The 26,590-nt window shown below is 45.1% G+C and overlaps 1 protein-coding gene across 12 annotated transcripts in view; it reads right to left on the bottom strand.

The window, feature by feature from the left end:
* Positions 1-2,566: 2,566 nt before the first annotated feature.
* The window catches only part of LOC131696656 (EH domain-binding protein 1-like protein 1), a 59,348-nt gene continuing 35,324 nt past the window's right edge, over positions 2,567-26,590 (bottom strand). For 11 of the 12 annotated variants that reach the window (XM_059012076.1, XM_059012084.1, XM_059012077.1 and 8 more), the window contains 13 exons: positions 25,685-26,233; positions 23,959-24,507; positions 19,122-19,452; positions 18,535-18,707; positions 17,411-17,459; positions 15,563-16,273; positions 14,254-14,317; positions 12,253-12,335; positions 11,055-11,175; positions 9,985-10,084; positions 7,608-7,681; positions 5,936-6,050; positions 2,567-4,090 (listed from right to left, as the gene is read on the bottom strand). In XM_059012076.1, coding sequence (XP_058868059.1) covers positions 4,003-4,090; positions 5,936-6,050; positions 7,608-7,681; positions 9,985-10,084; positions 11,055-11,175; positions 12,253-12,335; positions 14,254-14,317; positions 15,563-16,273; positions 17,411-17,459; positions 18,535-18,707; positions 19,122-19,452; positions 23,959-24,507; positions 25,685-26,233 — 3,007 coding nt within the window. In that variant the 3' untranslated portion in view covers positions 2,567-4,002. The remainder of the gene's footprint in view (positions 4,091-5,935; positions 6,051-7,607; positions 7,682-9,984; positions 10,085-11,054; positions 11,176-12,252; positions 12,336-14,253; positions 14,318-15,562; positions 16,274-17,410; positions 17,460-18,534; positions 18,708-19,121; positions 19,453-23,958; positions 24,508-25,684; positions 26,234-26,590) is intronic. The other variant, XM_059012083.1, reaches the window with a different exon arrangement.

The following is a 26,590-nucleotide window of genomic DNA, read 5'->3' as shown; positions in this document are numbered from 1 at the left end:
AAAGGTGGCAGAGCTAGTGTCTGCGATAGAAATGTGGCTCTGAAGGTAATGGAAGTATCCTCTGTCCATGTTAGCAACCCTGTACAGATGTGATATCTACATGGGCCAAGTTATATGGGCCACAGAGAATTGTGAGGGTCTGGAACCAACTCCCCAGTAATGTTGTTGAAGCTGACACCTTGGGATCCTTCAAGAAGCTGCTTGATGAGATTCTGGGATCAATAAGCTACTAACAACCAAACGAGCAAGATGGGCCGAGTGGCCTCCTCTCGTTTGGAAACTTTCTAATGTTCTTATATACAAAAAAGTGTCAGCCCTGGAAAGGCTGTACTGTAAAAGCGCACTGGAGAGAGCTATCATGTTGAGTTGACGGCCAGCTTTGTGGGTAGGAGGGGATGGAGAGAGAGAAGTTGAAGGAATGAAGGAGAGGAAGGAATCTGGCAGAGTGGATGGGGTTGGAGAGATGGATATTGAAATCACCTAACAGACAGTTGGGGTAGACAGAGAGGGGAGGGAGGAGAGTAGATAGTCGAGTTCATCGAGAAAGTGAGCGAGAGGTCCAGGGGGACGGTACAGTACAATTAGCAGGAGTTGACAGGGAGAGGTTAGTTAGACAGCATGAAATTCAAAGGTGTTAACAGAGAGTGAGGAGAGGGGACAGAAAAGAGTAAGGAGGGAGAGAGGAGAAGACCCGTCCCACCTCCCCATCCAGTGAGACAAGGAGTATGGGACAGGACGTGGAGAGAGGACAGGGCAGCAGGAGTTACAGTGTTATCAGGAGAGAACCAGGTTTCAGTGAGAGCAAGGAAATCGAGAGAGAGAGGTGGGAGGCAGAGATGAAAACCGCTTTGTTAGCAGAAGAGTAACAGTTGTAATCTGGATAAATGTAATCCAGCAGTGACATTTTCTGAAAACCCAGATCAAAATGATCCAGATAAACGTAATCTCAATCACAAAATATAGGATTACAAAATCCAGGTCACTTTGATCCAGATTAAAATTAAGTTTTGAAAAAACGGCCCCTGGTGACAAGCCCCTTTCTTCACCACTGGACCACCAAGCCTCCTTGTGTGACAGATATCACGTTTCTTTTTAATGAAATATTTCAGAGACTTGACCCCGGTGTTTCATAACATGCTTTCTTCTCAGATTTATTTTTTATTTTATACATCTGACGTTTGGTTGAATCTCAAATTGGGATCCTGACACTCTACTGCCCCTAGTGTCCATGTGATGTTACTGCACATGTTGGTTCCATCAAAAAAATAAATATGGGAACATTAATAAAAAATAAATACAAGTGGTACAGAGCTCAGTTGTATTCCCGAGTTCATCTCGGCACCTACGAGTATGCAGAGTTTCATGGTCTTAGTTTACTTTAAACTGAACTGGAATAACAATGAGATTTCCTCCACTCTTTGCTGCCTCTCTCTCCTGATCTATCCAGATCCATCGTTACACTGGAGCTGAAGCAGCTGGCCTGGCTGTGGCAATAGCCTGGATTTCCTCTGCAGTGTGGTCCTGTACAGAGAGCCACTGGAGATTTCATCCATTGTATTCCCTGTTTAATATAGTCATTCCATGCATGATTAGAAAACACTTGACAGTGCTACATTCACAAAGGCTAAACGAAATCAATTCAATTACAAACATAATTAATTTCCCGTGATTGTCATGCTTCTAGTCTTGTGCAGCTATGTCCAAAAGTTTTGCATCACCTAGAATTTTAGGATTGAGAGAAAAAAACAACTATATGAACATAATTTAGATATATAAAATCATGTAATCAGAGAAGCTACTGAACACATTTTTGCTCATAGCTGTATACATGTATATGTGTGGCAGGGCCTCTTCTATAACTAGGCTTGCTGTGACTGTGTACTGTGGGTTATTATTCTGAATCAACATGAGAAATGCACAACAGGTCAACATTCTGTGTGATTCGAAGTTATTTTGTCGTGTGTACAGAGTGTCTTCTAACAGAAAGCATTCCGTTCCATGAGCTCACTGTCACTCTTTGCTGTTGATCGTTTTTGTTTAATTTTTACATTGACTCCTATAGCCGATTAATCCAATCAGCACCACACTATATCTGAGACCTACAGCAGTGTGCAAATATATAAGAACATCACATTGCTTCTGTATTGATGCGCTGTGCGTATGAAATCAAACCACTGGAACTGAAAACACTGGAAAATTATCAAAATAGGCAAATTAGTGATTTTAATTGATGACTTTAATAAGCCACACATGCAATTCATTTAAAATAGTAAGAGAAAATGAACACAGAGCCACATATGGTAAATGCAGGAGACTTTTTAGAAGTTGTTTAAGATGTCTAATTAAAGCACAAAGCAGTCTAACATTTTCACACATGAATGCCTGTTGTTTCTATATCACTGATTACTGAGCGGAAATTGAAATTCTCACACCCAGAGGTTTTCATGCAGGTAGGTATATAAATCCCAATTCTTGAGCTGTTCCAATATATTTGCACGCCACTGTATGTTATTAGTGTGTTAGTAAGTGGATTTTACAAAAAGCAGACTCGCTGAAAAGAGAAGTGTTTTTGGAGTGTCCAAAATGGCTTTATTCCCAAACATAAGTATTACATATAGTGCAAATACAGGGAGTAGCAATACAATAAAACTTAATGCATAAACTCTGTGCAGTGCTCTCCAGAGACACGCATGGGCTGCCTCGCACAGTGAGTGGACAGTGCTCTCCAGAGACACGCATGGGCTGCCTCGCACAGTGAGTGGACAGTGCTCTCCAGAGACACGCATGGGCTGCCTCGCACAGTGAGTGGACAGTGCTCTCCAGAGACACGCATGGGCTGCATCGCACAGTGAGTGGACAGTGCTCTCCAGAGACACGCATGGGCTGCCTCGCACAGTGAGTGGACAGTGCTCTCCAGAGACACGCATGGGCTGCCTCGCACAGTGAGTGGACAGTGCTCTCCAGAGACACACATGGGCTGCCTCGCACAGTGAGTGGACAGTGCTCTCCAGAGACACGCATGGGCTGCCACGCACAGTGAGTGGACAGTGCTCTCCAGAGACACGCATGGGCTGCCTTGCACAGTGAGTGGATTTCGTACCACAGCCCAGCATCTCCAGGTACTGGAGAGAAGGGGGTTGTGTTTCTACACTGAAATAATTCATTGAACATCAGAGGTTCAAACTGTAGCCTGCCTTTGCATTAGGCCTGAGCATTTCTTTTGGCAATTCAAACTGACAATAACAAACAGTAATTGACAACTCGAAGTTGACAATAAAAGGATCTAGATGGAAATATTTGCTATGGAAGTGGTTTCACCTTTAATGGAACTACTAATATATTGGGGGGCCATTTGCATTAATGAACTTTTCTATTGACTCTTATTTTTTGCATTTGTGTCAAATCCTATCCATTTCTTAGGTCCTATTTTGCATCTGTTTTTTTATGTGAGTGTGTCTTTAAACAACCTCAGTAAATATGAAAAGATGATATTGATTAAAGTTGAATTTAATATATGGATGTAAAACTAACCTCAAAATGAGCACAGGTGAGCCAACAACACAACCTCCATAGCAAATATTTCATTTTCGCACGCCACTTGTAGGATTTACAGGCAGTACCTTTTAACGCAAACGTGACGAAACAGAATAAATAAAAATGAAAATAAATCCTAAAAACAACAAACACGCAAGACGTTGGCAGGATTCTTGTGTTGAGACAGTAAAGTTTGATGTTGCTGGTGTGGATTTGGGGATGGCTTCACTGTGTCTCCTGTGTTGCTCTGTCTCATACAGCCGTGTTTCAGGGTTACAAATACAATATTTAAAAGAAAAAAACCTAAAAACAAAGCTCACAGTCAAGGCACTTCTTATGAAAACACACACACACACACACACACACACACACACACACACACACGCACACACGCTCACAGGGGGTGTGCGGTCCTGCAGGGTGGTGTTGAGAAGCCCTGGTTCTGAACTGACCCAGACCCCTCCCCTCTCACTGGATCACACACTTCTCTTTCCGGCTGTACTTCCTCCTCCTCTGCTCCAATCCTCTCTCCAGCCGCTCGTCTTCCTCCAGAGCCCTGCAATCAACACACAGCACAGCCAGTTACTCTTCACAATCACCCCACAGCACAGCCAGCTACTCTCCACACCCTGCTCTGCACCTTCACTGCTTTACAGCTGAACTGACTGAATCAGACTTGGAAAGTTTAGCAGAACAACTGACTTTGTGACTGAGAAAGAGATCGGATGGGCTCAACGGCCTCCTCTCATTTTTCACTTCTGTTACAGTGCTAACAAAATAATTCCAGTAAATCTTACATAATATATAATGCCACCATTTCGCTGGTTTTCCTGTTTGAAAAACGCACACATTGTGGTAAAGGTGAATTCGATTTGTAATGGTCATTTCTTTGAAGCTTCTTTGAATATTTATCGCTCGCTCCTTGCAGACACTTCAATGCTACACTTCCACTTTGAGAGGTGGCATGACGGAACTGACATTGAAAACACGCCAGTCACAGGAAGAGCAGGGAGTGGAGCTCAGAGGAGAGCCAAAGCTCTAGAATCTCTGGGAGTTCTTTTAAAGAAAATAAATGGCATTTTAAACTGTTTTTTCTGGCAAAATATATGTTTAAAAAAAATATACTCCCAGAAGCAGCTCTCGTGTGTCAGCAGAGTTCCTTCAACAGGAAGTGCAGCGTGGAAGAGACGCTCACCAGGAAACATGCCATTAAAAATCAAACACATGTTTAACATGGCGTGTGCCTCCCTTGTGAGATCTACAGAGTGACTGCGATACATATTAGACAAGATTCAGTGGAATTATTTTGCTAGCTCTGTGTACTTTAAAGGGATATACTACTAGGCAGGGTTACATTGAAGATATGGTGCACAAAGACCATTGCAAGATGCTTCTCGTTAGTTCCACACAAGGGCTTGCTGCATCATCATGTGACACTCAAGGGAAGACACTAATTTAATAAGCCTGGTTTATCTTCTAGTGTCTTTCAACACATTCCTGATTGCTTTTCGATTTTTTTTATTCACAAATCAGAGGCAAAATCAACAAGGGAATTGCTTTTCTTGTGACTTTTACTTGGGAACGATCGCCAGGAGAAAGATTTTTTGGATCTGGATACGCTGCGATCCTCAGAAGAGATTTTTCTTTCCTTGCGAACGCTCCTGAGTAAATGTTGAGAATGTGTTGCCCAACTGACTTATGACGTGCGATTAAAAAAGTCGGCAATATGTTTAAAAATGTAATACGGAAGGGCTCCCGAGTGGCACATCCAGTAAAGGCGCTCCGCGCAGAGTGCAGGATGCGCCCTTTAGCCTGGAGATCTCGGGTTCGAATCCAGGCTATGTCACTGCCGACCATGACTAGGGGCTCCTAGGGGGCGGTGCACAATTGGCCGAACGCCGCCCGGGTAGGGAGGGCTTAGGTCGGCAGGGGAATCCACGGTTCACCGCGCACCAGCGACCCCTGTGGCTGATAGGGCGCCTGTGGCTCTGCAGTGGAGCCGCCAGATCTGTGTTGTCCTCCGGCACTATAGGTCTGGTGGCCTCGCTGTGGATCCGCAGTGTGAAAAATGACGGATTGGCAGGAGCACGTTTCGGAGGACAGGTGTTTCAGCCTTCGTTTCCCGAGTTGCCGGGGGGTTGCAGCCGTGAACCGGGATACAAATAATAATTGGGCGTTCCAAATTGGGGTGAAAAACCGGGGTAGAAAACCATGTGTGACAACTAAATTAAAAGAAAAATGTACACAGGACACAGCAAAAGTAATGCGTTTCTTTTAAACACTGCTGGGGGGGTCTGGAACAGTAAGTGGAGTTCAGTTAAATGTAGATGTTGTTTCAGACCAGTAAGAAACCAGTAAAAAGGAAGAGGTGTAGCAGTGCAGTGCTGCCCTGCGTTCTCACCCTCTCTCCCGGGCGTCCATGTCTCGCACCAGCTCGTCACGCTTGTTCACCAGGGAGATGAGTTCCTGCAGCAGCAGCTGCTCTCTGTGCTGCTGGGCCTCCGTCTTCATCCAGTCTACAGGGAGGAGCCAACAGCACTGCTTAGAGACCACACACACTCACTGTATAGAGACCACACACACTCACTGTATAGAGACCACACACTCACTGTATAGAGACCACACACTCACTGTATAGAGACCACACACACACACACTCACTGTATAGAGACCACACTCACTGTATAGAGACCACACACACTCACTGTAGAGACCACACACACTGTATAGAGACCACACACACTCACTGTATAGAGATCACACACACTCACTGTATAGAGATCACACACTCACTGTATAGAGACCACACACTCACTGTATAGAGACCACACACTCACTGTATAGAGACCACACACACTCACTGTAGAGACCACACACACTGCATAGAGATCACACACACTCACTGTATAGAGACCACACACACTCACTGTAGAGACCACACACACTGTATAGAGATCACACACACTCACCGTATAGAGATCACACACACTCACTGTATAGAGACCACACACACACACACACACTGTATAGAGATCACACACACTCACTGTATAGAGATTACACACACTCACTGTATAGAGATCACACACACTCACTGAATAGAGACCACACACACACTCACTGTATAGAGATCACACACACTCACTGTATAGAGACCACACACACACACACACTGTATATAGATCACACACACTCACTGTATAGAGATCACACACACTCACTGTATAGAGATCACACACACTCACTGAATAGAGACCACACACACACTCACTGTATAGAGATCACACACACTCACTGTATAGAGACCACACACACACTCACTGTATAGAGATCACACACACTCATTGAATAGAGATCACACACACTCACTGTATAGAGATCACACACACTCACTGTATAGAGATCACACACACTCACTGAATAGAGACCTCACACACACTCACTGTATAGAGACCACACACACTCACTGAATAGAGACCTCACACACACTCACTGTATAGAGACCACACACACATTCACTGTATAGAGATCACACACACTCACTGTATAGAGATCACACACACTCACTGTATAGAGACCACACACACACTCACTGTATAGAGATCACACACACACTCACTGTATAGAGACCACGCACACTCACTGTATAGAGATCACACACACTCACTGAATAGAGACCACACACACTCACTGTATAGAGATCACACACACTCACTGAATAGAGATCACACACACACTCACTGTATAGAGATCACACACTCACTCACTCCTTAGAAACTTGACTTTCTCTTTCCATGACCTGCTGCAATGAATTCCATTCACACCTCTGCAAGGCTAGTGTCTGACACATGCAAACTCAGGAACGCCACTCAAAACATCTGTCATTGAACATACTACGTTTCTTTAGTATTTCTATTGAAGGCACCGAGAAAGACTTCCAGTTGAAATCTTTGTCATGGGGTTTATTACGTTTCCTTCAGTATTTCTAAGCTCAGCACTATGCTGTGTTTAGTAGTTGTGGAGGAGGCGTGGTATTGAAGCCAGTTCTTCGTTCGGCATGCTGGGTGACTCACCTTCGATTCCCATCATGGCTCGCAGCTCCCGGTTCAGCAGCTCGAACCTGCGCTCCAGGTCCTGCTCTTCCTCACTGAGGGGACAGAGAACAGTCCAAGAGTGAAAGATCTGAACTAATCTGTTCTCCTTCTGGTTTAAATGCACTTTGTAGATCATGTTCTGTTACAGTCGTCACATGCTGGGGACTTCTTAAAGTTCAAAGCTCCCTTGCGGTCTCAACAGAGCCCCTTGAATCATGTCTGTACTCTACAGCTGGCACACCAGAATGTAACCATTAACATGTCCCCCCTGCAACACCCTAGTGTGACATACCACGTCTGGTAACAGGTTAACAGTGTTTCTGATCTACTTAAGACATGAATCTGGGAGCTGTGTTGAGGGTCCTTCTGACTTTTAAAAACTGCCCAGGATGTGATGACCTGAAACGCACACAGTCAGTGTAAATAAAAAGAACAAAACTGTGATATTTCTGTGATATTATTTTGTATTATTCCTGTGATATTATTTTGTATTATTCCTGTCTGTCACCAACTCACTTAAGTGTGCCCGAGCTGCCTCTCTCTCCTCTGTCCTAATTCTCCTCGACCTCTCTGCTGCCTTTGACACTGTTGATCACTCTATTCTACTATCATCTCTTGCTGACCTGGGGATCTCTGGCACTGCTCTGGCCTGGTTCTCCTCCTACCTCTCCAACCGCACTTACCAGGTAACCTGGCGTGGAGCAACCTCCACACCTCACCCTCTCTTAACTGGAGTCCCCCAAGGGTCAGTCTTGGGTCCTCTCCTGTTCTCTCTCTACACCCGCTCCCTTGGCCCCCTCATCGCATCCTATGGTTTCTCATACCATTTCTATGCTGATGATGCTCAGATTTTCCTCTCCTTCCCCACCTCTGACTCCACCATCTCCTCCCGTATCTCTACCTGTCTGTCTGCTATTTCCTCCTGGATGCACTCGCATCACCTCAAACTCAACCTCTCTAAATCTGACCTCCTTTTCTTTCCCTCCTCCTCCCCCTCCTCTGATCTCTCTATCTCTGTTCCTCTGGAATCTACCACACTCTCTCCCTCTTCCTCAGCTAAGAACCTTGGAGTCACCCTGGACCCCTGCCTCTCTTATTCCCAGCACATCTCCACTCTGGCACGCACTTGCCGATTCTTCCTGAGCAACATCCGAAGAATCCGACCCTTCCTCACCAACTATGCTACCCAGCTCCTGGTCCAGGCCCTGGTACTCTCCCGCCTAGACTACTGCAACTCCTTCCTGGCTGGCCTCCCTGCGTCCGCCACCTGTCCGCTCCAGCTCATCCAGAACTCTGCTGCCCGCCTGGTGTTCTCTCTGCCTCGCTTCGCCCACGCTACTCCACTACTCCGCTCGCTCCACTGGCTCCCGATCACCGCTCGCATCCAGTTCAAGACTCTTGTACTAGCCTACAGATGCCTTGACCAGACTGCACCCAGCTACCTCCAGACCCTCATCTCTCCCTACACCCCCACTCGACCTCTCCGCTCCGCCTGCACTAGAAGACTGGTTCTACCTCCGCTACGCTCCCCTGCCTCCAGAGCCCGCTCCTTCTCCACCCTTGCTCCGCAGTGGTGGAATGACCTTCCTACAGATGTCAGGACTGCCCAGTCCCTGACCACATTCCGGCGCCTCCTCAAGACTCACCTCTCAAAGAGCACCTGTAGAACTCCTCTGTTTGTATCCTGGGACACTATCACCCTTCATGTAAATGTGCTTTATTTTGCTATTATCTGCCCCTATTTTACTGCATTTAATCCTGTACTTCAGAATACTGTAATCTGCCAAGTGTTTAACCTGTAGTACTTTGTATTTAATCATATCCTGATGTAACTATCACTATTTAATCATATCCTGATGTAACTATCACTATTATCTGCTGTATTATTGAATTGTGGTTGTCATACTTATACTTTGCTTGAACAAAAGTTATTGTATTTCTTGCTCTTATTGTATTACTTGTATTGTAACACTTAAAATGTATTTGCTTACGATTGTAAGTCGCCCTGGATAAGGGTGTCTGCTAAGAAATAAATAATAATAATAATAATAATTATTGCAATTGCTCAAATACTGTATTTTCATTTATTTATGTATTTATAGTTTTGATAAGTCTAAGGTGCTTTTAAGTTAAGGAGCTGTTCTTCAGATCAGTAGAGAGTTATACATGCGTGGGATAGGCTACCAGGTGAAGTGTCTCACACAACAGGAACACTAAAACTTTTCTTCTGTTCTCTGTGATACATCAGCATGGCATTGATAAGAGACACATCAAAGCATTGGAACTGAATAATAGATTCAAGCCCCTGTGCTTTTCTTGCACTCCCAGATGGGGGGAGCCTGGTCGCTGGACTCACAGAAGCTGCAGGTGGTCCTGCCTCCTGATCAGAGCGTTTTTCTTGTTCACCAGAATGAACCACTCCTGGATCAGATCCTCTTCCTCCAGCCTGTTCGTACCTAACAACGAGGGGTTAAACTTTAGGACACTGGTGTACAACATCTCCCCATCCCCTCTCTCTCCCTACCTGAGCCCATGATCTCTGTTTCCCCTCTGTCTACCTCAACCCATGATCTCTCTTTCCTCTCTTCTCTCTCCACACCTGAGCCCATGATCATTGTTTCCCCTCTCCCTACCTGAGCCCATGATCTCTCTGTTTCCCCTCTCCCTACCTGAGCCCATGATCTCTCTGTTTCCCCTCTCCCTACCTGAGCCCATGGTCTCTCTGTTTCACCTCTCCCTACCTGAGCCCATGGTCTCTCTGTTTCACCTCTCCCTACCTGAGCCCAAGGTCTCTCTGTTTCACCTCTCCCTACCTGAGCCCATGGTCTCTCTGTTTCACCTCTCCCTACCTGAGCCCATGGTCTCTCTGTTTCACCTCTCCCTACCTGAGCCCATGGTCTCTCTGTTTCACCTCTCCCTACCTGAGCCCATGGTCTCTCTGTTTCACCTCTCCCTACCTGAGCCCATGGTCTCTCTGTTTCACCTCTCCCTACCTGAGCCCATGGTCTCTCTGTTTCACCTCTCCCTACCTGAGCCCATGGTCTCTCTGTTTCACCTCTCCCTACCTGAGCCCATGGTCTCTCTGTTTCACCTCTCCCTACCTGAGCCCATGGTCTCTCTGTTTCACCTCTCCCTAACTGAGCCCATGGTCTCTCTGTTTCACCTCTCCCTACCTGAGCCCAAGGTCTCTCTGTTTCACCTCTCCCTACCTGAGCCCATGGTCTCTCTGTTTCACCTCTCCCTACCTGAGCCCATGATCTCTGTTTCCCCTCTCCCTACCTGAGCCCATGATCTCTGTTTCCCCTCTCCCTACCTGAGCCCATGATCTCTGTTTCCCCTCTCCCTACCTGAGCCCATGATCTCTCGGTTTCCTCTCTCCCTGCTTGAGCCTATGATCTCTCTGTTTCCCCTCCTCTCTCTCCCTACCTGAGCCCATGGTCTCTCTCAGTTTCCTCTCTACAACGCTGGCTCTGCTGTCAATATGTTTCTGTTCGTTCTCCAATGCTTGCAGTTCGCTCAGCACGTACTGACTGGTGTCTTTCAGCTTCTGTAAAACACAAGCAGCAGCTTTACAACATCATGTCTGCTGGCACTGGGACACGTATTCAAATCCTCACACACACACGCACACACACACACACTGCTGGAAATGCATTCAGTGGCAATGATGACCCTGTTTGTATTTGATGATGTAACAGAATCTATAAAATGGTCATTTGATGGGGTACCGGATTTAATTTACTCCTGATAAAAACGTATTTGCTGTAATACAGTACGAATTTGACTTTTGGTTTCCAGCTAATTCAAAATAAAAGACTATTTGAAGGCGAGACATTTGTTTTGTAACTTCAGAAAAGGTGAGAATGACCCCACTGTATTGATCTCGAGGTAAGTGATATTGAACACATCCTCAGACCATCAGGATGCACAACTCCAGGTCGTTATCGTAGTGTAAACATTTCAATAAGCAAGATCAATCTGCTTTCATTAAGAAAGTAATCAAAAAGATGACCTGGACTATTGGGTATATAGAAAGTTAGCATGGGACTTTTCAACCTGAAAAAAGAAACAAGGACCAGGGGTCACAAGTGGAGATTAGATAAAGGGGCATTCAGAACAGAAAATAGGAGGCACTTTTTTACACAGAGAATTGTGAGGGTCTGGAACCAACTCCCCAGTAATGTTGTTGAAGCTGACACCCTGGGATCCTTCAAGAAGCTGCTTGATGAGATTCTGGGATCAGTAAGCTACTAACAACCAAACGAGCAAGATGGGCCGAATGGCCTCCTCTCGTTTGTAAACTTTCTTATGTTCTTATGTTCTGTTGTAAATACTATTGCAATGTTATTCATCCCAGACCAATCTTAATAACTGCAGGTCTCCTCCTCACCTCCCTGAATTGCATACACCCCCCAGTTTAATATTTCAATAATAATGATCCCACAGGTTGCAAGGGGCTCCACATCACCTGGTATGAGAACCCCCCCACCCCCACCCTACAGAACCCCTGGCAGGGCTCCCGCTCTCCGCGGGCAGGGCTCCCGATCTCCGCGGGCAGGGCTCCCGATCTCCGCGGGCAGGGCTCCCGCTCTCCGCGGGCAGGCTGCTGGCTCATGGATCTTACCAGGTACTCCTCGTCTGCCTGCTTGTGTTCCTCAGCGATGTCTCTCCTCTGCTCTGCTGCGGCTGGTTTTGGAGCCTTCCCTTCTGTACACAACACAGATACACGTGCTATTGATAGGGCTCAGAGTAATTGCCTTTGAGAAGTATTTCTTGGTAGGTACAGCAGTGTGCAAATATATTAAAACACCCCATTATTTCTGTATTAGAACACCCTATTGCTTCTGTATTAGAACACCCCATTGCTTCTGTATTAGAACACCCCATTGCTTCTGTATTAGAACACCCCATTGCTTCTGTATCAGAACACCCCGTTGCTTCTGTATTAGAACACCCCATTGCTTCTGTATTAGAACACCCCATTGCTTCTGTATTAGAACACCCCATTGCTTCTGTATCAGAACACCCCATTGCTTCTGTATTAGAACACCCCATTGCTTCTGTATTAGAACACCCTGTTGCTTCTGTATTAGAACACCCCATTGCTTCTGTATCAGAACACCCCATTGCTTCTGTATTACAACACCCCATTGCTTCTGTATTAGAACACCCCATTGCTTCTGTATTAGAACACCCCATTGCTTCTGTATTAGAACACCCTGTTGCTTCTGTAGTTGCGATTTGTTACGCAGATGAAATCAAACCACTGTAACTAAAAAGGACAAATTATCAAAATAGGGACATTAGCGATTGTCTAATTTAATTGATGACTTTAATAGGCCACACATGCAATTAATTTGAAATAGTAAGAGAAAAGGAACACAGAGCCACACATGGTCAAATGCAGGAGACTTTTTAGAAGTTGTTCAAGACGCCTAATTAAAGCACAAAGCGGTCTGACATTTTCACACGAGTGCTTATTGCTTCTATATCACTGATTACTAAGCGGAAATTAATATTCTTACAGCCAGAGGTTTTCATGCAGGTGGGTATATAAAGGAGATCAATGACAAAGCGTGGGGTGTTCTAATACATTTGCACACGACTATTAAATAAATCAAAACACACATATTTATTAAAGCAATACAAGTAGTCCTTCCCTCACCTTTACAATTGGGTACCACTCAATGGCAATTCATTTCAGCACTCAGTGATTTAGAAGCCAATTGGAAGCTAATTTTCCTTTCCACTGAGATGCTGACATTTTTACTGCTGTACCGAGACTGTAAACAGGCAATGAAAATATGCTGCAAAGCTAGCAAATGCAACTGATTTGTCACAAACGCACCCTTTCCTTAACCCTTAGTGGTCCATTTATTCAGCGCGTCTCAGGCGCGTCAGGTCCAATTTATTTTCACACGAGCAGTTTATTTTAGATGTGCTGTTTAAAAGTATTTTTTTTCACAGTAAAACAGGTTTAAAAGTCACTGCATATCAACAGGACACTCAGTACTGCATCTCCAGCCCCGCCCCACCCCTTGTTCGAAATATTTTTCAAATGCCTCTTAATAATAGTACATACCGATAAATCATCTCTTGATCAGTCGTTTTATCACCAAACTCCTCAATAATCCAAGTCGTTATTTTATTACTATAACATCTAAAAAAAGCTCTGTAAATGTCTGTGATATTCTTTGAGCGCTGGATGCAGAAGCAGCTATCTTGTTTGTTTATGTCCGTGTTATTTATGTGGTGTCGGGGCTATCTGTATTCATGAGATACGCCCTTTTTTTTCGGCTTCTATCGGTCTCACTCTGCCATTGAATGGTTTTCTCGGCTTTTTCCGGAGAAAAAACGACTAGAGACCTGTTTTTTGCGTCTTTTTGATGATGTCGGACAGGGTCCGACATAGGACCGCAAAGGGTTAAAGCTCTCAGGGACCGGTATTCCTTTGTGGAGTTTAATCAGAGATTACATCTTGCCCAAATCTTCCCCCAGATTCTGATACTCTCAATAACATGTACTACAGGTGGTCCTTTTCATGTTTAATCACAATTGAATCAGTGGTTCTGGAGATATTGAAGATGTAACACTGTCAGCGTGCCAGACAGAGAGACTGACTCACCTCCCTCTGTCTCCTGGCTCTGCCGTCTCACAGGTGACGCTGATCCAGCTTCAGAAAGGGGGGTCTGTGGCAAACACAAAACAGAGCACTGTGAACAAAAACACAGCATCCCCCGGCGCTGGGGAAACGGTTATCTTTTACCTGACGACTTCCACAACCAAACACTGAATCCAATAACTCAAAGCCTCACTGATGGCATGCTGATTTTTAATCACGGCTTGAAAAGTCATAGCTAAGGCACTGCAGAGGCCATTCAAAACAGTGACATCACAATTGGACACATACTACAGCCACGTAAGGAAATTCTCTTCCAAAGATAGGACATATCTTGTGGACTGTATGCCACTAATGTGTAGCTATAAATATCATTAAGAATATTCTGTAGCTCTCCAAACTCATTTGAAGGTACTGTATGGTAATCTATTACTGTTTGCAAGGCTTCTTAAATCTCTTGGAGAAAGGATTATTTTTATTTTATATGTATTTATTTATTTAAACCAGTAGATTTACCCATTAAGGTCAAGGCCCAATTGCCACTGTTTCCTGATAGACTGAATTCACAGCTGCGTAAGTTAGGCTAAGAATGTTCTTCAAATGCTTGTGATGATATCTGATTCCTCAGCATGTGTAAATAACATTTGATGTTTATAATGTTTCTCAAAGTGTTGTCATATCCTGGTTAGTAGTATTTTAATTATGCAAAGCATGTCATTTCTGTATAAACTAATACATTGTGTTTTCAGCACTGTAACAATAAGTAAAATAAGTAAAAATATAGGTTTATAGCTGGCCAGGAACCTTCAAATAGGTTCCTGGCCAGCTATAAACAGTGTGGAGGCAGCAGTGTGGAGTAGTGGTTAGGGCTGTGGACTCTTGACCGGAGGGTTGTGGGTTCAATCCCCAGTGGGGGACACTGCTGTTGTACCCTTGAGCAAGGTACTTTACCTAGATTGCTCCAGTAAAAACCCAACTGTATAAATGGGTAATTGTATGTAAAATACTGTTATATCTGTATAATGTGAAATAATGTATAATGTGATATCTTGTAACAATTGTAAGTCGCCCTGGATAAGGGCGTCTGCTAAGAAATAAATAATAATAATAATAATAAATAAGAACTGAATTTGTACTTTCAATGTCAAGTTTTAAATGCAAATATATGTTTGTTATTTGAGACCAATGTAGTGAATGGAAGTGAAAGGATTCTGTTAGCTACAATGACTTCAAACCAAATCTTTTGGTAATAAAACCTCTCTGTGCTTGTATGTATTGGTGGGGTGTCAGTGAGTTCCTGTCCAGCTCTCTCTACCTCAGTTCTCCCCTGGGGGCTGGATTCCGTGACCTCGGACTCGTCCATGGACTGCGAGTCGCTCTTCAGACGAGACCGCCGCTTCTTCACCAGGTCCGCATCTCTCACGTGAGAGAAGCCCGACTTGGCGGCAGTGTGTGTGCGTGGCGGCGCCACGGGGCCCCCCTGACTCCCCTGACTCCCCAGCCTCTCCCTCTCCCCCTCCACTCTCTCCTCCAAGCCCTCCACCTTCAGTAGAGTCCGTTTGGTCCGGGGGGGCGGCACTAAGTCCCCCGGTTTCACCTCGGCGCCGTTAGCTTTCCCATTAGAGGCCGGTTGAGAATCCTTTGCAGTGGAGTCCAGCATTCCCCCAGGACTCTCCTTCTCCTCCTGGGTACAGCACTTGTTGAGCTCCCTCTCCTTGTCCACGGCCCCTCGGAAGGTCTTGGGCTCTTCGGGCCGGGGTTTGAGCCCCGAAGCCTGGATGCGGTCGGCGTAGAACTGGGCTGGCTCAACGGAGCAGTGGGTGTCTGTGTCGAAGCTTCCCACCTTGTAAGTGCTCTGGCTGCTGTTGTGTTCGATCTGAATCACGTTGAGCTCCTGGCCTGTGAAGTGGGCGCGGATCTGGCACAGGTAGGTCATGACTATCAGCTTGTCCGGCACCGACAGAAGGACCATGTCGGCGGGCTCCAGGAGACGGGAAATCCCCAGGCTTTCAAAGCCGTTGAAGGCCTAGGTAAAAGGAGAGAGGCAGAGGGTCACAACGGCAGAACCATTGAGAAACTTCAACTGTAACCCTTTGGTATTCATTCCAAGACAGTGGTTCTCAAACTGGGGTCCAAAAAAGGTTGCACCAGGGGGAGGTCCCAGTAAATTCTGGAAATTTCTGGAAAACAACATATAAATGTAATGTACAGAACAGTGGTGAGAGACGGAGAGACGGCTTTATGATACGCACAGACACTATATAGAGGACTCCTGCTTTCATTGCAGTTTTTATTGTTGGTTTGGATTCGCCTTCCTCAGTATTCAGCTGGGGGGTCCTGATTCAACTCTGTGGTTAAAACCCCAGTGAAGAGTTTGACAGCCTCTGTTTTAGGAAGTTCCTTCTAGTTTTTAAAACATGTGCTTAATTGTTTAACCATCGTCATAAACATGCCTGTCAAAGTAGTAAAATATCCGATCTGATTCAAACATTCAAAATCCTAAAAGGTATAGACAATGTTGACCCAGGGGACTTTTTTGACCTGAAAAAAGAAACAAGGACCAGGGGAGACAAATGGAGATTAGATAAAGGGGCATTCAGAACAGAAAATAGGAGGCACTTTTTTTTACACAGAATTGTGAGGGTCTGGAACCAACTCCCCATTAATGTTGTTGAAGCTAACACCCTGGGATCCTTCAAGAAGCTGCTTGATGAGATTCTGGGATCAATAAGCTACTAACAACCAAACGAGCAAGATGGGCCGAATGGCCTCCTCTCGTTTGTAAATGTTCTTATGTTCTTATGTTCCACAGCAATGGACCACGAGGTCCACATATTAGGACCATAGATCTCGTATCAGAGGGTTACAGACCTGCCAGTGCCTGTGTGGCAGAATGACGCCTCCGTGCTGTTCTCCAGCACAGTACACAGTGGAAGTGCCGCGGCTCACGTCATGGATAGGGATTCTCCGTGATGTTTTGTGGCATACAGAAGGTGAAACGTGCACTCTGATTGGCTCAAAGATCCTGAGCAGTCCAGTGCTACATCACATTTAAAAGGAGATTTCCTTCCACCCCCCCTCCCAGTCATATTGGTTTTGTGTGTGTTTTGACTGCCACCTAGTGGAGATGCCAAAGTCTTAGCCTTAAACATAGAAACCGTACCTTCCTGTTGTTGTTTTTGATGTCCTGGGGGTCTAAAGCATCATAGTCTCTGGGGAAGAACAAGAAAATATGATAAATCATTTAAACATTTAAATTAACATCGTCATAAACTGTATATGAACTGTACATTACAGTGTATACTGTTGCAGTAGTGATGTTCATTAAGGTAAATGAATAGTTAAATAAAATGGTCCCTTCCCCCTTACCTCTTTATGATATTTGCAATCGCTCTGAGTAGTTCCGAATGTTTTTTTTTTTCGTATGAAAACTATTTTGAAAAGCCCAGCTCCTGATGGAAGTCTCCAGCACTCCTAGGTTCTCTTCTTCATTCCAGTATGAATTTCCACGGCTCCCTGTCGTGTCCTTTTAGTCTGACCCCTCACTGCACCCGCTTTGTGTTTCCGAAGTGGAGCCTCTGCTGTTTTCACTGCAGGTTTACTCAAGTCATTCTCAGACCTGTCAATTTAATGTGTTATCAGAACACTGGTCCATACAGATATTCATATATTCTGAGATGCCCATACAGTCTGATTGACTGCCCGGTCCGTGTTGTTCTGGTTAGATCAGAAACCGGAATACCTGACAGAATCGGATTGTTTTTAGAGTGACGTCACTGAGGAGTCCAGGGACTACAGGTCGCCATGGAGATACCGGAATGAGGAAGAGAAACTGGAAGTTCCGGATCATGAGCTGTGCTTTTCAAAATGGGTTAGATCATACGAATAATGGGAACAAAACTTCGGGCAACAGGACTCAGCAATGCCAATTTCTGCCTATAACTGCAGACTGTCCTTGCTGTCTTCCAAAGGGAAACTTCAAAAGAGCCGGATTGTGGAGCTCACAGAGAGATACAGGGCTCAAGAGCCCCCTGTTGGACAGCCCTGGTGTAGATCATTAAACAGACAATCTCAATAGCGTTCTGTCCCTTAGAAAAGCTTACAGCAGTAAGTTTGCACTATAGTTTTCCCATGCATATACAATGCATATACCATAAATTACCAAGGTTTGTCATGTTTGTTAATATGCTTTACCTCTCTGGTCTTTCCTGTGCTTTCACTGTGCTTTACTACACTTTGCTGTGCTTTTCTTATGGGAATCATTCTAAGCGGTACCAGGAATCTTACATCTTTTCTGGGTGGAAGTGGTGCAGGATGGCACAGAAGCCCATGCCAGTGCGCCAGGATGTGGTGTAGTTAGTGATGCGTACAGCACGGTAACCCTTGGTAACCTCCTGGCACCATTCCAGAAGAGACTGGCTCGAACTGACCAGCCCTGGACTGGGGAGAGGACTCGGGTGCTGAGGGTGAAAAACACACAACACAAAGTCAATACAAATTTGAAGTTGATACGATTTACAATACAGCCTACAATACAATAAGGATAACAGATGAAGTAGCTTGTGTCTCAGTGTTTTTGAATGAATCATCCAACTACTGAACAATCAGTATGACTAACTTTTCCACTAGAAGTCGTTCTCAATGCCTAATGTTTATTCGGTACAACTAAAAGAAATCACTTCATTAACTTTATCATAATAAGTAAATGGTTAATTCTGCGTGGTGTAAACAGAACACACCATGGTTCACTGTGGGTAACTCAAATAATCAATTCATGAGCAAAGACATAAACAGCTCGGGACTACCCTCAATCTTACTCTTAAACACACTTAGAATGGAGTGTGAATCCTCTTTAGGTACAGAAAGTGTCGTACCACTGCTGCGGCCTCGCTCCTCTCACTCTGCTCCCATCTCTCTGGGGTCTCCGCGATCGACACAGGAGGGGGCGGGACCTTCTTCTTGGTGCGCTTGGGTGCTACGAGGGGATTGGCTGCGGGGGGCTGTGCCGGGCTCTGACTGGCTGGTGCCGGGACTCCGTTGCTGTGGGCTCGCTTGGTCTCGGGGCTCCCTGTGCAGGATGACTCTGTAGAGCGGGGCGGGGTGCTGTCCTCTGATTGGGTGAAGCTCAGTCTCTTCTTCAGACGAATTGCTGGGACTGGAAGATCCGCTTTGGGCTTCAGCACCCCCTTCTGCAGTGGAATGGAACTGCAACAGTCATTGAGAGAGAGAGACAGAGAGAGCAAAGGTGATTAAGGATACAGTAAACCCTGATTATCTGAACCCCCCCTGGTATCCTGTCTTGTTGTGTGCTGTGCTCTTCTGCCCTGCTGCCCTAGAGAATTCACCAGCCAGCCCTCGATCTCTGCTATTTACACAATGCTTCAGTGCTGTACGTTATATATTTACAAGTAAAGGAGTTTAATTATTTATTTCAGGAGGGCTCTTAATTGGGAAAGTTGTAAAAGCTGTAATTCGATGATCCTGGTCCCATTTAGCTTGGATCCCCATTGAGTTGAAAGCATTAAACAAATCTGATTCTGGGCTTGGCTGGATCCACGAGAAGGGAACTGGTGAAACAGGTTGCTTTGGTCGCAGTTCACACAGGTTTTAGGAACGAAAGAAAAACCGATCCGCTTTTTAATGGAGCTATTCCGGGTTTCTATTGCGCTCCATTGTGCAGCGTGGAGCTCCCTGATACAGCATTGAGATTGCAATCGGCTCTGTGGAACATTTAGAATTGATCTGAAAAGCCTTCAATGAGACCTTGAAACAACCGCGATAGAAATCTGGACGAAGAGCAAGGCTTGCTGTGACTGAATCAAATAAAAACGGGACTGTTTATTTATCAGTTCATTTATTTACATAAACAGAAGAGTGCACCTTGAGGTTATAGCCCTGACAAGACCAACACAGAGTTCACAGACACTAACAAGCACAGACATTGTACTGCAGCTGTGGCCAAATATCGGACATCACCTAAATTTTAGGATTGAGACAGAATTTTAAAAATAAAACTATATGAACATCACTTTGATGTTTTATTTAACATCATGTAAACAAAATGATATTGCAAAACTACCGGAAGCCATAATAGTCGTACAGCATTTCAGGTTAGATTTCGAAATGTCTGATTTCACGTTAAGAATATGGAAAACTAGAAAACGGCACGTAATTCAATATGTTAACGTAACATTATTCAGCAGCTTTCATGCGACTTTATGAAGCAAAATTAGTTCATTCTAAAGGGTGACGCAAGACGTTTGGCCATAGCTGTAATACAAATATGAGAAAGCTATGCAGCCCATGCACACAAACACACAGACACTGGTTATTTGTGCATTTTGATTATTAAAAGAGCAATTCCACATGGACTGTTTGCATCATTCAAGTGGCCTCAAGTTACATGATCTTATTCTTTTTAATGTTTGCAAAGAGTGGTTCTTATCAAATTATTGTTTTAACTTTTGATTTCTGGATAAATCTGTGTTAAGCTGCCTTGAGTTCTGGGAGCTGCTCGTCAGTTATAATTTAGGGATAGATCAGACAATCTAGCCTCAATCTAGTGCACAGCAAGAGGATCGCCATCAAATCAGAAGTGTCAGATCACTAGCTGCTGCTGGATCTCACTTCTATCAAGACGCTTTGGCCCATCCAGCCAGTGTTACACATATCTATGGCAGTTTAATGGCAAAACTGATGAAAAATTAAGTACCTCACAACGCATGGTTGTTTTACATTGGTTTTTATTGTTATACTTTTATGGGTATTTTTTGCATATAAACTTACAAGAAGACAAACAGTTGTCTCCACAGATTCAGCACAACACAGGGGTGTGTTCACAAGCATAATACAAGCTAAAGACAGCACCTGAGCAGTTTTTGTCAGTGCTTCCCATGCTTTTCCTGTGCTTAAACTAGGCTTTTACGATAGTTTTCCGTATATCCATTACTATGCTTCACTTTAACTCTCCGGGCTTTTCAATGCTTACCTGTCACTGTGTCTATGCTTTTACTCTGGGAAACGTTGCTAAGGGCGATGCTGTTTTACAGGGAATATTGTGGGAGGACATTCCCCTCAGAACAGCATCTATATCCCAGCTAGAATTCTCCAACTCGACTCCAACACGTTTTGAAGCAGTTAAAAGAAACTGGATTAAAACCAGGCACGCTAGAAGCACACATCAGGGGTGTATCTCTGTTTAGAGTAAGTAGCAGGGTTCTGAAAATATATATATGTTGTAAATAATGTGTTTAAATGATGAATTAAGTACCTGACGCTCCTGGGAGAGGCTGCCTGCTGTGTGAGATTCCACAGCTGACAATCACACACTCTCCCAAGAGCATCACGTACCTCCATCCAGAATTCCAGGATCCTTTAAGACAGGTCGGGTTTTTTAACTCGCCTCTAGCAACGGATTGAAATCCTACTGCTTGAAATGTTATATGGCAATCAATATCTATCAAAACTGTGCAATCCCATCATTCTAGAGAACTTTACACTCACCAGCACTCTTTTTCATAAACGTTGTGGTCCAGTTTCTATTTATTTAATATTTCATCCTGCTTCACAGTCCCGCCCAATCAGACAAATAAACCAATCAGCATGCTGCATAGGTCTGATTGATGGAAACGATCCTGGCAGGAAGTAATCACCCCAGGCGGAAGTGTGCTTTTGGTAACTAGTAAGTGAAACAATTCAATTGATTTAGCGAGGCATCATGCAATTCACACTCACCTGACATGTTGATCAGAATCCACTCATTTTTGGTTTTGATGGGGGTTAAAAAGCATGCTTGTCTTAAAGGGGCCAGGTGGTAACCCTGCCTCCACCCCTGTTTATAAATGACTGCAACATGTGCACAACTGCGTAGACGGGGCAAACAAGTCAATCTTTTTTTTATTATTTTCTCCCAATTTGGCATATCCAATTATTTTTTTAGGCTCAGCTCACCGCTACCACCCCTTCGCTCCACTCCCAAGTACACGCTGTTCTCCGACCGCTTTTTTTCACACTACAGACTCACCGTGCAGCCACCTCAGAGCTACAGCGTCGAGGACAACGCAGCTCTGGGCAGCTTACAGGCAGGCCCGCAGGCACCCGGCCAGACTACAGGGGTCGCTGGTGAGCGGTGCGGCGAGGACACCCTGGCCGACCTAAGCCCTCCTCCCCTGGTTGGGGCTTGGCCAATTGTGCGCCGCCCCCTGGGAGCTCCTGTCTATGGTCGGCAACACAATAGCCTGGACTTGAACCGGTGACCTCCAGACTATAGGGTGCACCCTAAGGGCAATCATTGTTTTGTGCAGTTAACAGGTTTCTAAGATGTTGTATTATTATTATTTATTTCTTAGCAGACACCCTTATCCAGAGCGACTTACAATTGTTACAAGTTATCACATTAATTTTACATACAATTACCCATTTATACAGTTGGGTTTTTACTGGAGCAATCTAGGTAAAGTACCTTGCTCAAGGGTACAGCAGCAGTGTCCCCATCTGGGATTGAACCCACGACCCTCCGGTCAAGAGTCCAGAGTCCTAACCACTACTCCACCACTGCTGCATTCCTTTATAAATTAATTCCTAACAACTTAAAACACGTTGAAGGGATTTACTCAGAAAACCAGACAACCAACACCTCAGGCCTGGAAACCTGCCTTGTATTGGTTAATGCTTTACTATTGCTGCAAATGGGTTACTAATGTTGTGCCTGACTGTATTAAAATAACACAGGGCAGCTGTCAATACAAATTTCTATAGGCTTGTAAAGATAACTTGACATTTACGTAAAGGTGCACAGTAAACCAGAATTGAACATTATTTGAACTACTGTCTTACAGGATAAAAGAGATGTCTCAATGGACATGCACATGAATAGAAGTCAAATCCCAGAATTGTTTGGTTGCTGAAACATTATAGACATTATTGCTCATCAGTGCTCAGAGCAAACTAAACATTCAAAGAGTTCCTGATCCCCCTGCAGTGTTTACAAGAAACTATGCCTTTGCTGCACCCTCTGTTATCCAAATCTCAGCAATTTATTTCAACATAATCCTGATTGCTTTGATATTTTTATTCACACATCACAGGTAAATCGCAGTGGATCCTTCTTGTAACAATGATAATGATTGAATTGAGGGGCGTGTTGTGGGAACAGGGAGTGTGACTGGATACACTGCGATCTGGAGACGGGAAATTCTCTTATTCCAAGCAAACGCTCCCGAGTAAATGTTGAATAATGTATTGTCCCAGAAGACGTGATTAAAAATGTCGGTATTATATTCTATTTAGAAATATAACACTGCGATACGGACGACACGAGACACAGCAAACACTACACTTCTACCACAGGGCTAAAGAAAAGCTTGTTACACTCATTACATATTCAAGGAAAAGAGTGTGTTTGTAAATGATTAATTATGAGGAGAATACAGTTGAGTTTGAAAAGTTCTGTGCATCTCTTAGTTCGAGTTATGTTTCAAGCTATGCTGACATTTGATAACATACTTAAGTATGTGGGATTCACAAGGTAAAACAAAGCAGTACAAGTTAGTGCTGTTAATAAATAACGTACAAATTGCTTGAAACGGACATTGAAAACACTTCACAGGGTCCATGCAAAGGTAGATCTACCAAAACAGACTTGGCAAAGCGTGCATATTTACCAAGAGTTGGTGATCCAACGTATGCTGGCTATTCCACTCCAACACTTACCCCCTGTCCCCTTTCCCTGCTGCAGCCTCCACTTTGCGCATGGGCCCCTCCTCTGCAGGCCTCTCCACCTCCTTCCCTGCTGGAGACCCCTCCCCCTTCTTCAGACCTTCCAATCCCCTTCCTGACTGGAGGCTCTCCTCCTTTTGATTGGCCCCCTTCTCAGGTGTGGCAGTGGTGGCAGCCAATGGCATGGGTTCTTTCATTTCCACCAAGGGCTTCTTGCCCACCCCTGCCTGGGCTTGGGGCTCCTTAGCAGGGCCCGAGGAAGCAGCAGCATCAGCAGGGGCCTCCATCGTGGGTGTGGCATCTCCAGGCTTCACGAGAAGTGGCAGTGGGGGGGTGGCTTCTTGGCTTTCTTTAGCGGCGGTCGCCTGTCTGTCTGCTTTGTCTGTCGCTGCTCTGTCCTCTGGTTTGGCTGGAGGTACAGACTGGGACGCACTCCCTGAGATTTGGGCTCTCTTTAATCTGGGCAGCTGTGTGGACGGGTCAGCAGGGGCAACGACTGCTTCTGGTCTAGATGGCTGCACAGTGTTGCCTAAACTCTCCGTTCTAGAGCATAGGAAAGCATGGTCAAATTGAGGGGAAAGAATGGGAAAGCAGAGGGAGATGCAAGCATGCGAAAACATGGTACAGCATGGGGGAGCATTGTCAAGCACAGGGAATATTGCAATGCTTGGTAAAAAGATGGTAAAGCCTAAAGATGCATAGTAAATCATAGGGAGATACAAGCAAACTTGGTACAGCAAAGAGGAGCACGGTCAGAGATGGGGAGGCATAACAAATGCTAGAGAAGCATGGTAAAGCATTAGGAAGAATAGTAACAGGGTATTCATGTGGAATCAGCCACAGTAGACGTGGATATGAGGTAGTCAAGATGCTATGCATGTTGATTGCAGCTATGCAGAACTCTCTCTCTATTTAATGAGCGTTATCTCGGAAGAATGCTGAGTATAAACTGAACATTGCTCTCACTAGAACAGAGACAGGGCAGACAGCATTGAAGACAGAGCTCCTGAATTCATGAATCAGTTGCCGTTAGATATTCAGAATACATCTTCACTGTGTGCAATGAAAGATTCGATCTGCAATCACTGACTTCCTCAAAGCAGGTATCACTCACTAGGAAGTGAACAAGGTCTGTATTGTAAGTAACATACAACTAATAAAATAATCCAGGTGTCAGTTCGATTATAATCTAGATCACCACGACCTGTATCCAAAAATTGTGGAATAGCATCTTCTAACAAATGCACAGGCAGAACTTCATCACAACCAGACAAGCAGTTTCCAACATACAGCATTCAATAGCTCAGCCAATATCATGTCGCTGCTAAGAGAGAAGTTAGCCTTGACCTACTGTCACAGTATGTAACAGAAGTCCATGCAAAGTTTCATCAAATTTGGACAATTGGTTCTGAAGATATCTCTGAAGACTAACCCATCATTGACCCGACCAATCAAGAGATTAAAACAGGCTGAAGTGGGAATGCCCATACCAAGTTTCATCAAGACTGGGAGAGCTGTCCTCAAGGTATATCTAAAAAACGTCAGTGTGACACACGTGCATAGAGACGTACCCTCCACTATAACTCCTTCAGCAAGGATAGAAATCCCTGTGATGGATATTTAAAGCACAGAGAAGCCTGGTAGAAGCCTGGTAAAGCACAGGCAAGCATGGCGATGGATTGGAAAAGCACAGGGAACTCCATTCCACTCCAACACTTACCCCCTGTCCCCTTTCCCTGCCGCAGCCTCCACTTTGCGCATGGGCCCCTCCTCTGCAGGCCTCTCCACCTCCTTCCCTGCTGGAGACCCCTCACCCTTCTTCAGACCCTCCAATCCCCTTCCTGACTGGAGGCTCTCCTCCTTTTGATTGGCCCCCTTCTCAGGTGTGGCAGTGGGGGCGGCCAATGGCATGGGTTCTTTCATTTCCACCAAGGGCTTCTTGACCACCCCTGCCTGGGCCTGGGGCTCCTTAGCAGGGTCCGAGGAAGCAGCAGCAGCAGCAGGGGCCTCCATCGTGGGTGTGGCATCTCCAGGCTTCACGAGAAGTGTCAGTGGGGGGGTGGCTTCTTGGCTTTCTTTAGCGGCGGTCGCCTGTCTGTCTGCTTTGTCTGTCGCTGCTCTGTCCTCTGGTTTGGCTGGAGGTACAGACTGGGCCACACTCCCTGAGATTTGGGCTCCCTCTAATCTGGGCAGCTGTGTGGATGGGTCAGCAGGGGCAACAGCTGCTTCTGGTCTAGATGGCTGCACAGTGTTGGCTAAAGTCTCCGTTCTAGAGCATAGGGAAGCATGGTCAAATTGAGGGGAAAGAATGAGAAAGCAGAGGGAGATGCAAGCATGCGAAAACATGGTACAGCATGGGGGAGCATTGTCAAGCACAGGGAATATTGCAATGCTTGGTAAAAAGATGGTAAAGCCTAAAGATGCATAGTAAATCATAGGGAGATACAAGCAAACTTGGTACAGCAAAGAGGAGCACGTCAGAGATGGGGAGGCATAACAAATGCTAGAGAAGCATGGTAAAGCATTAGGAAGAATAGTAACAGGGTATTCATGTGGAATCAGCCACAGAAGACGTGGATATGAGGTAGTCAAGATGCTATGCATGTTGATCGCAGCTATGCAGAAC

This window comes from Acipenser ruthenus, chromosome 43 (assembly GCF_902713425.1).
Source record: "Acipenser ruthenus chromosome 43, fAciRut3.2 maternal haplotype, whole genome shotgun sequence".
Classification (NCBI taxonomy): Eukaryota; Metazoa; Chordata; class Actinopteri; order Acipenseriformes; family Acipenseridae; genus Acipenser; species Acipenser ruthenus.
The sequence above is the reverse complement of the archived record's forward strand: the minus strand, read 5'-3'. Positions and strand labels throughout refer to the sequence as shown.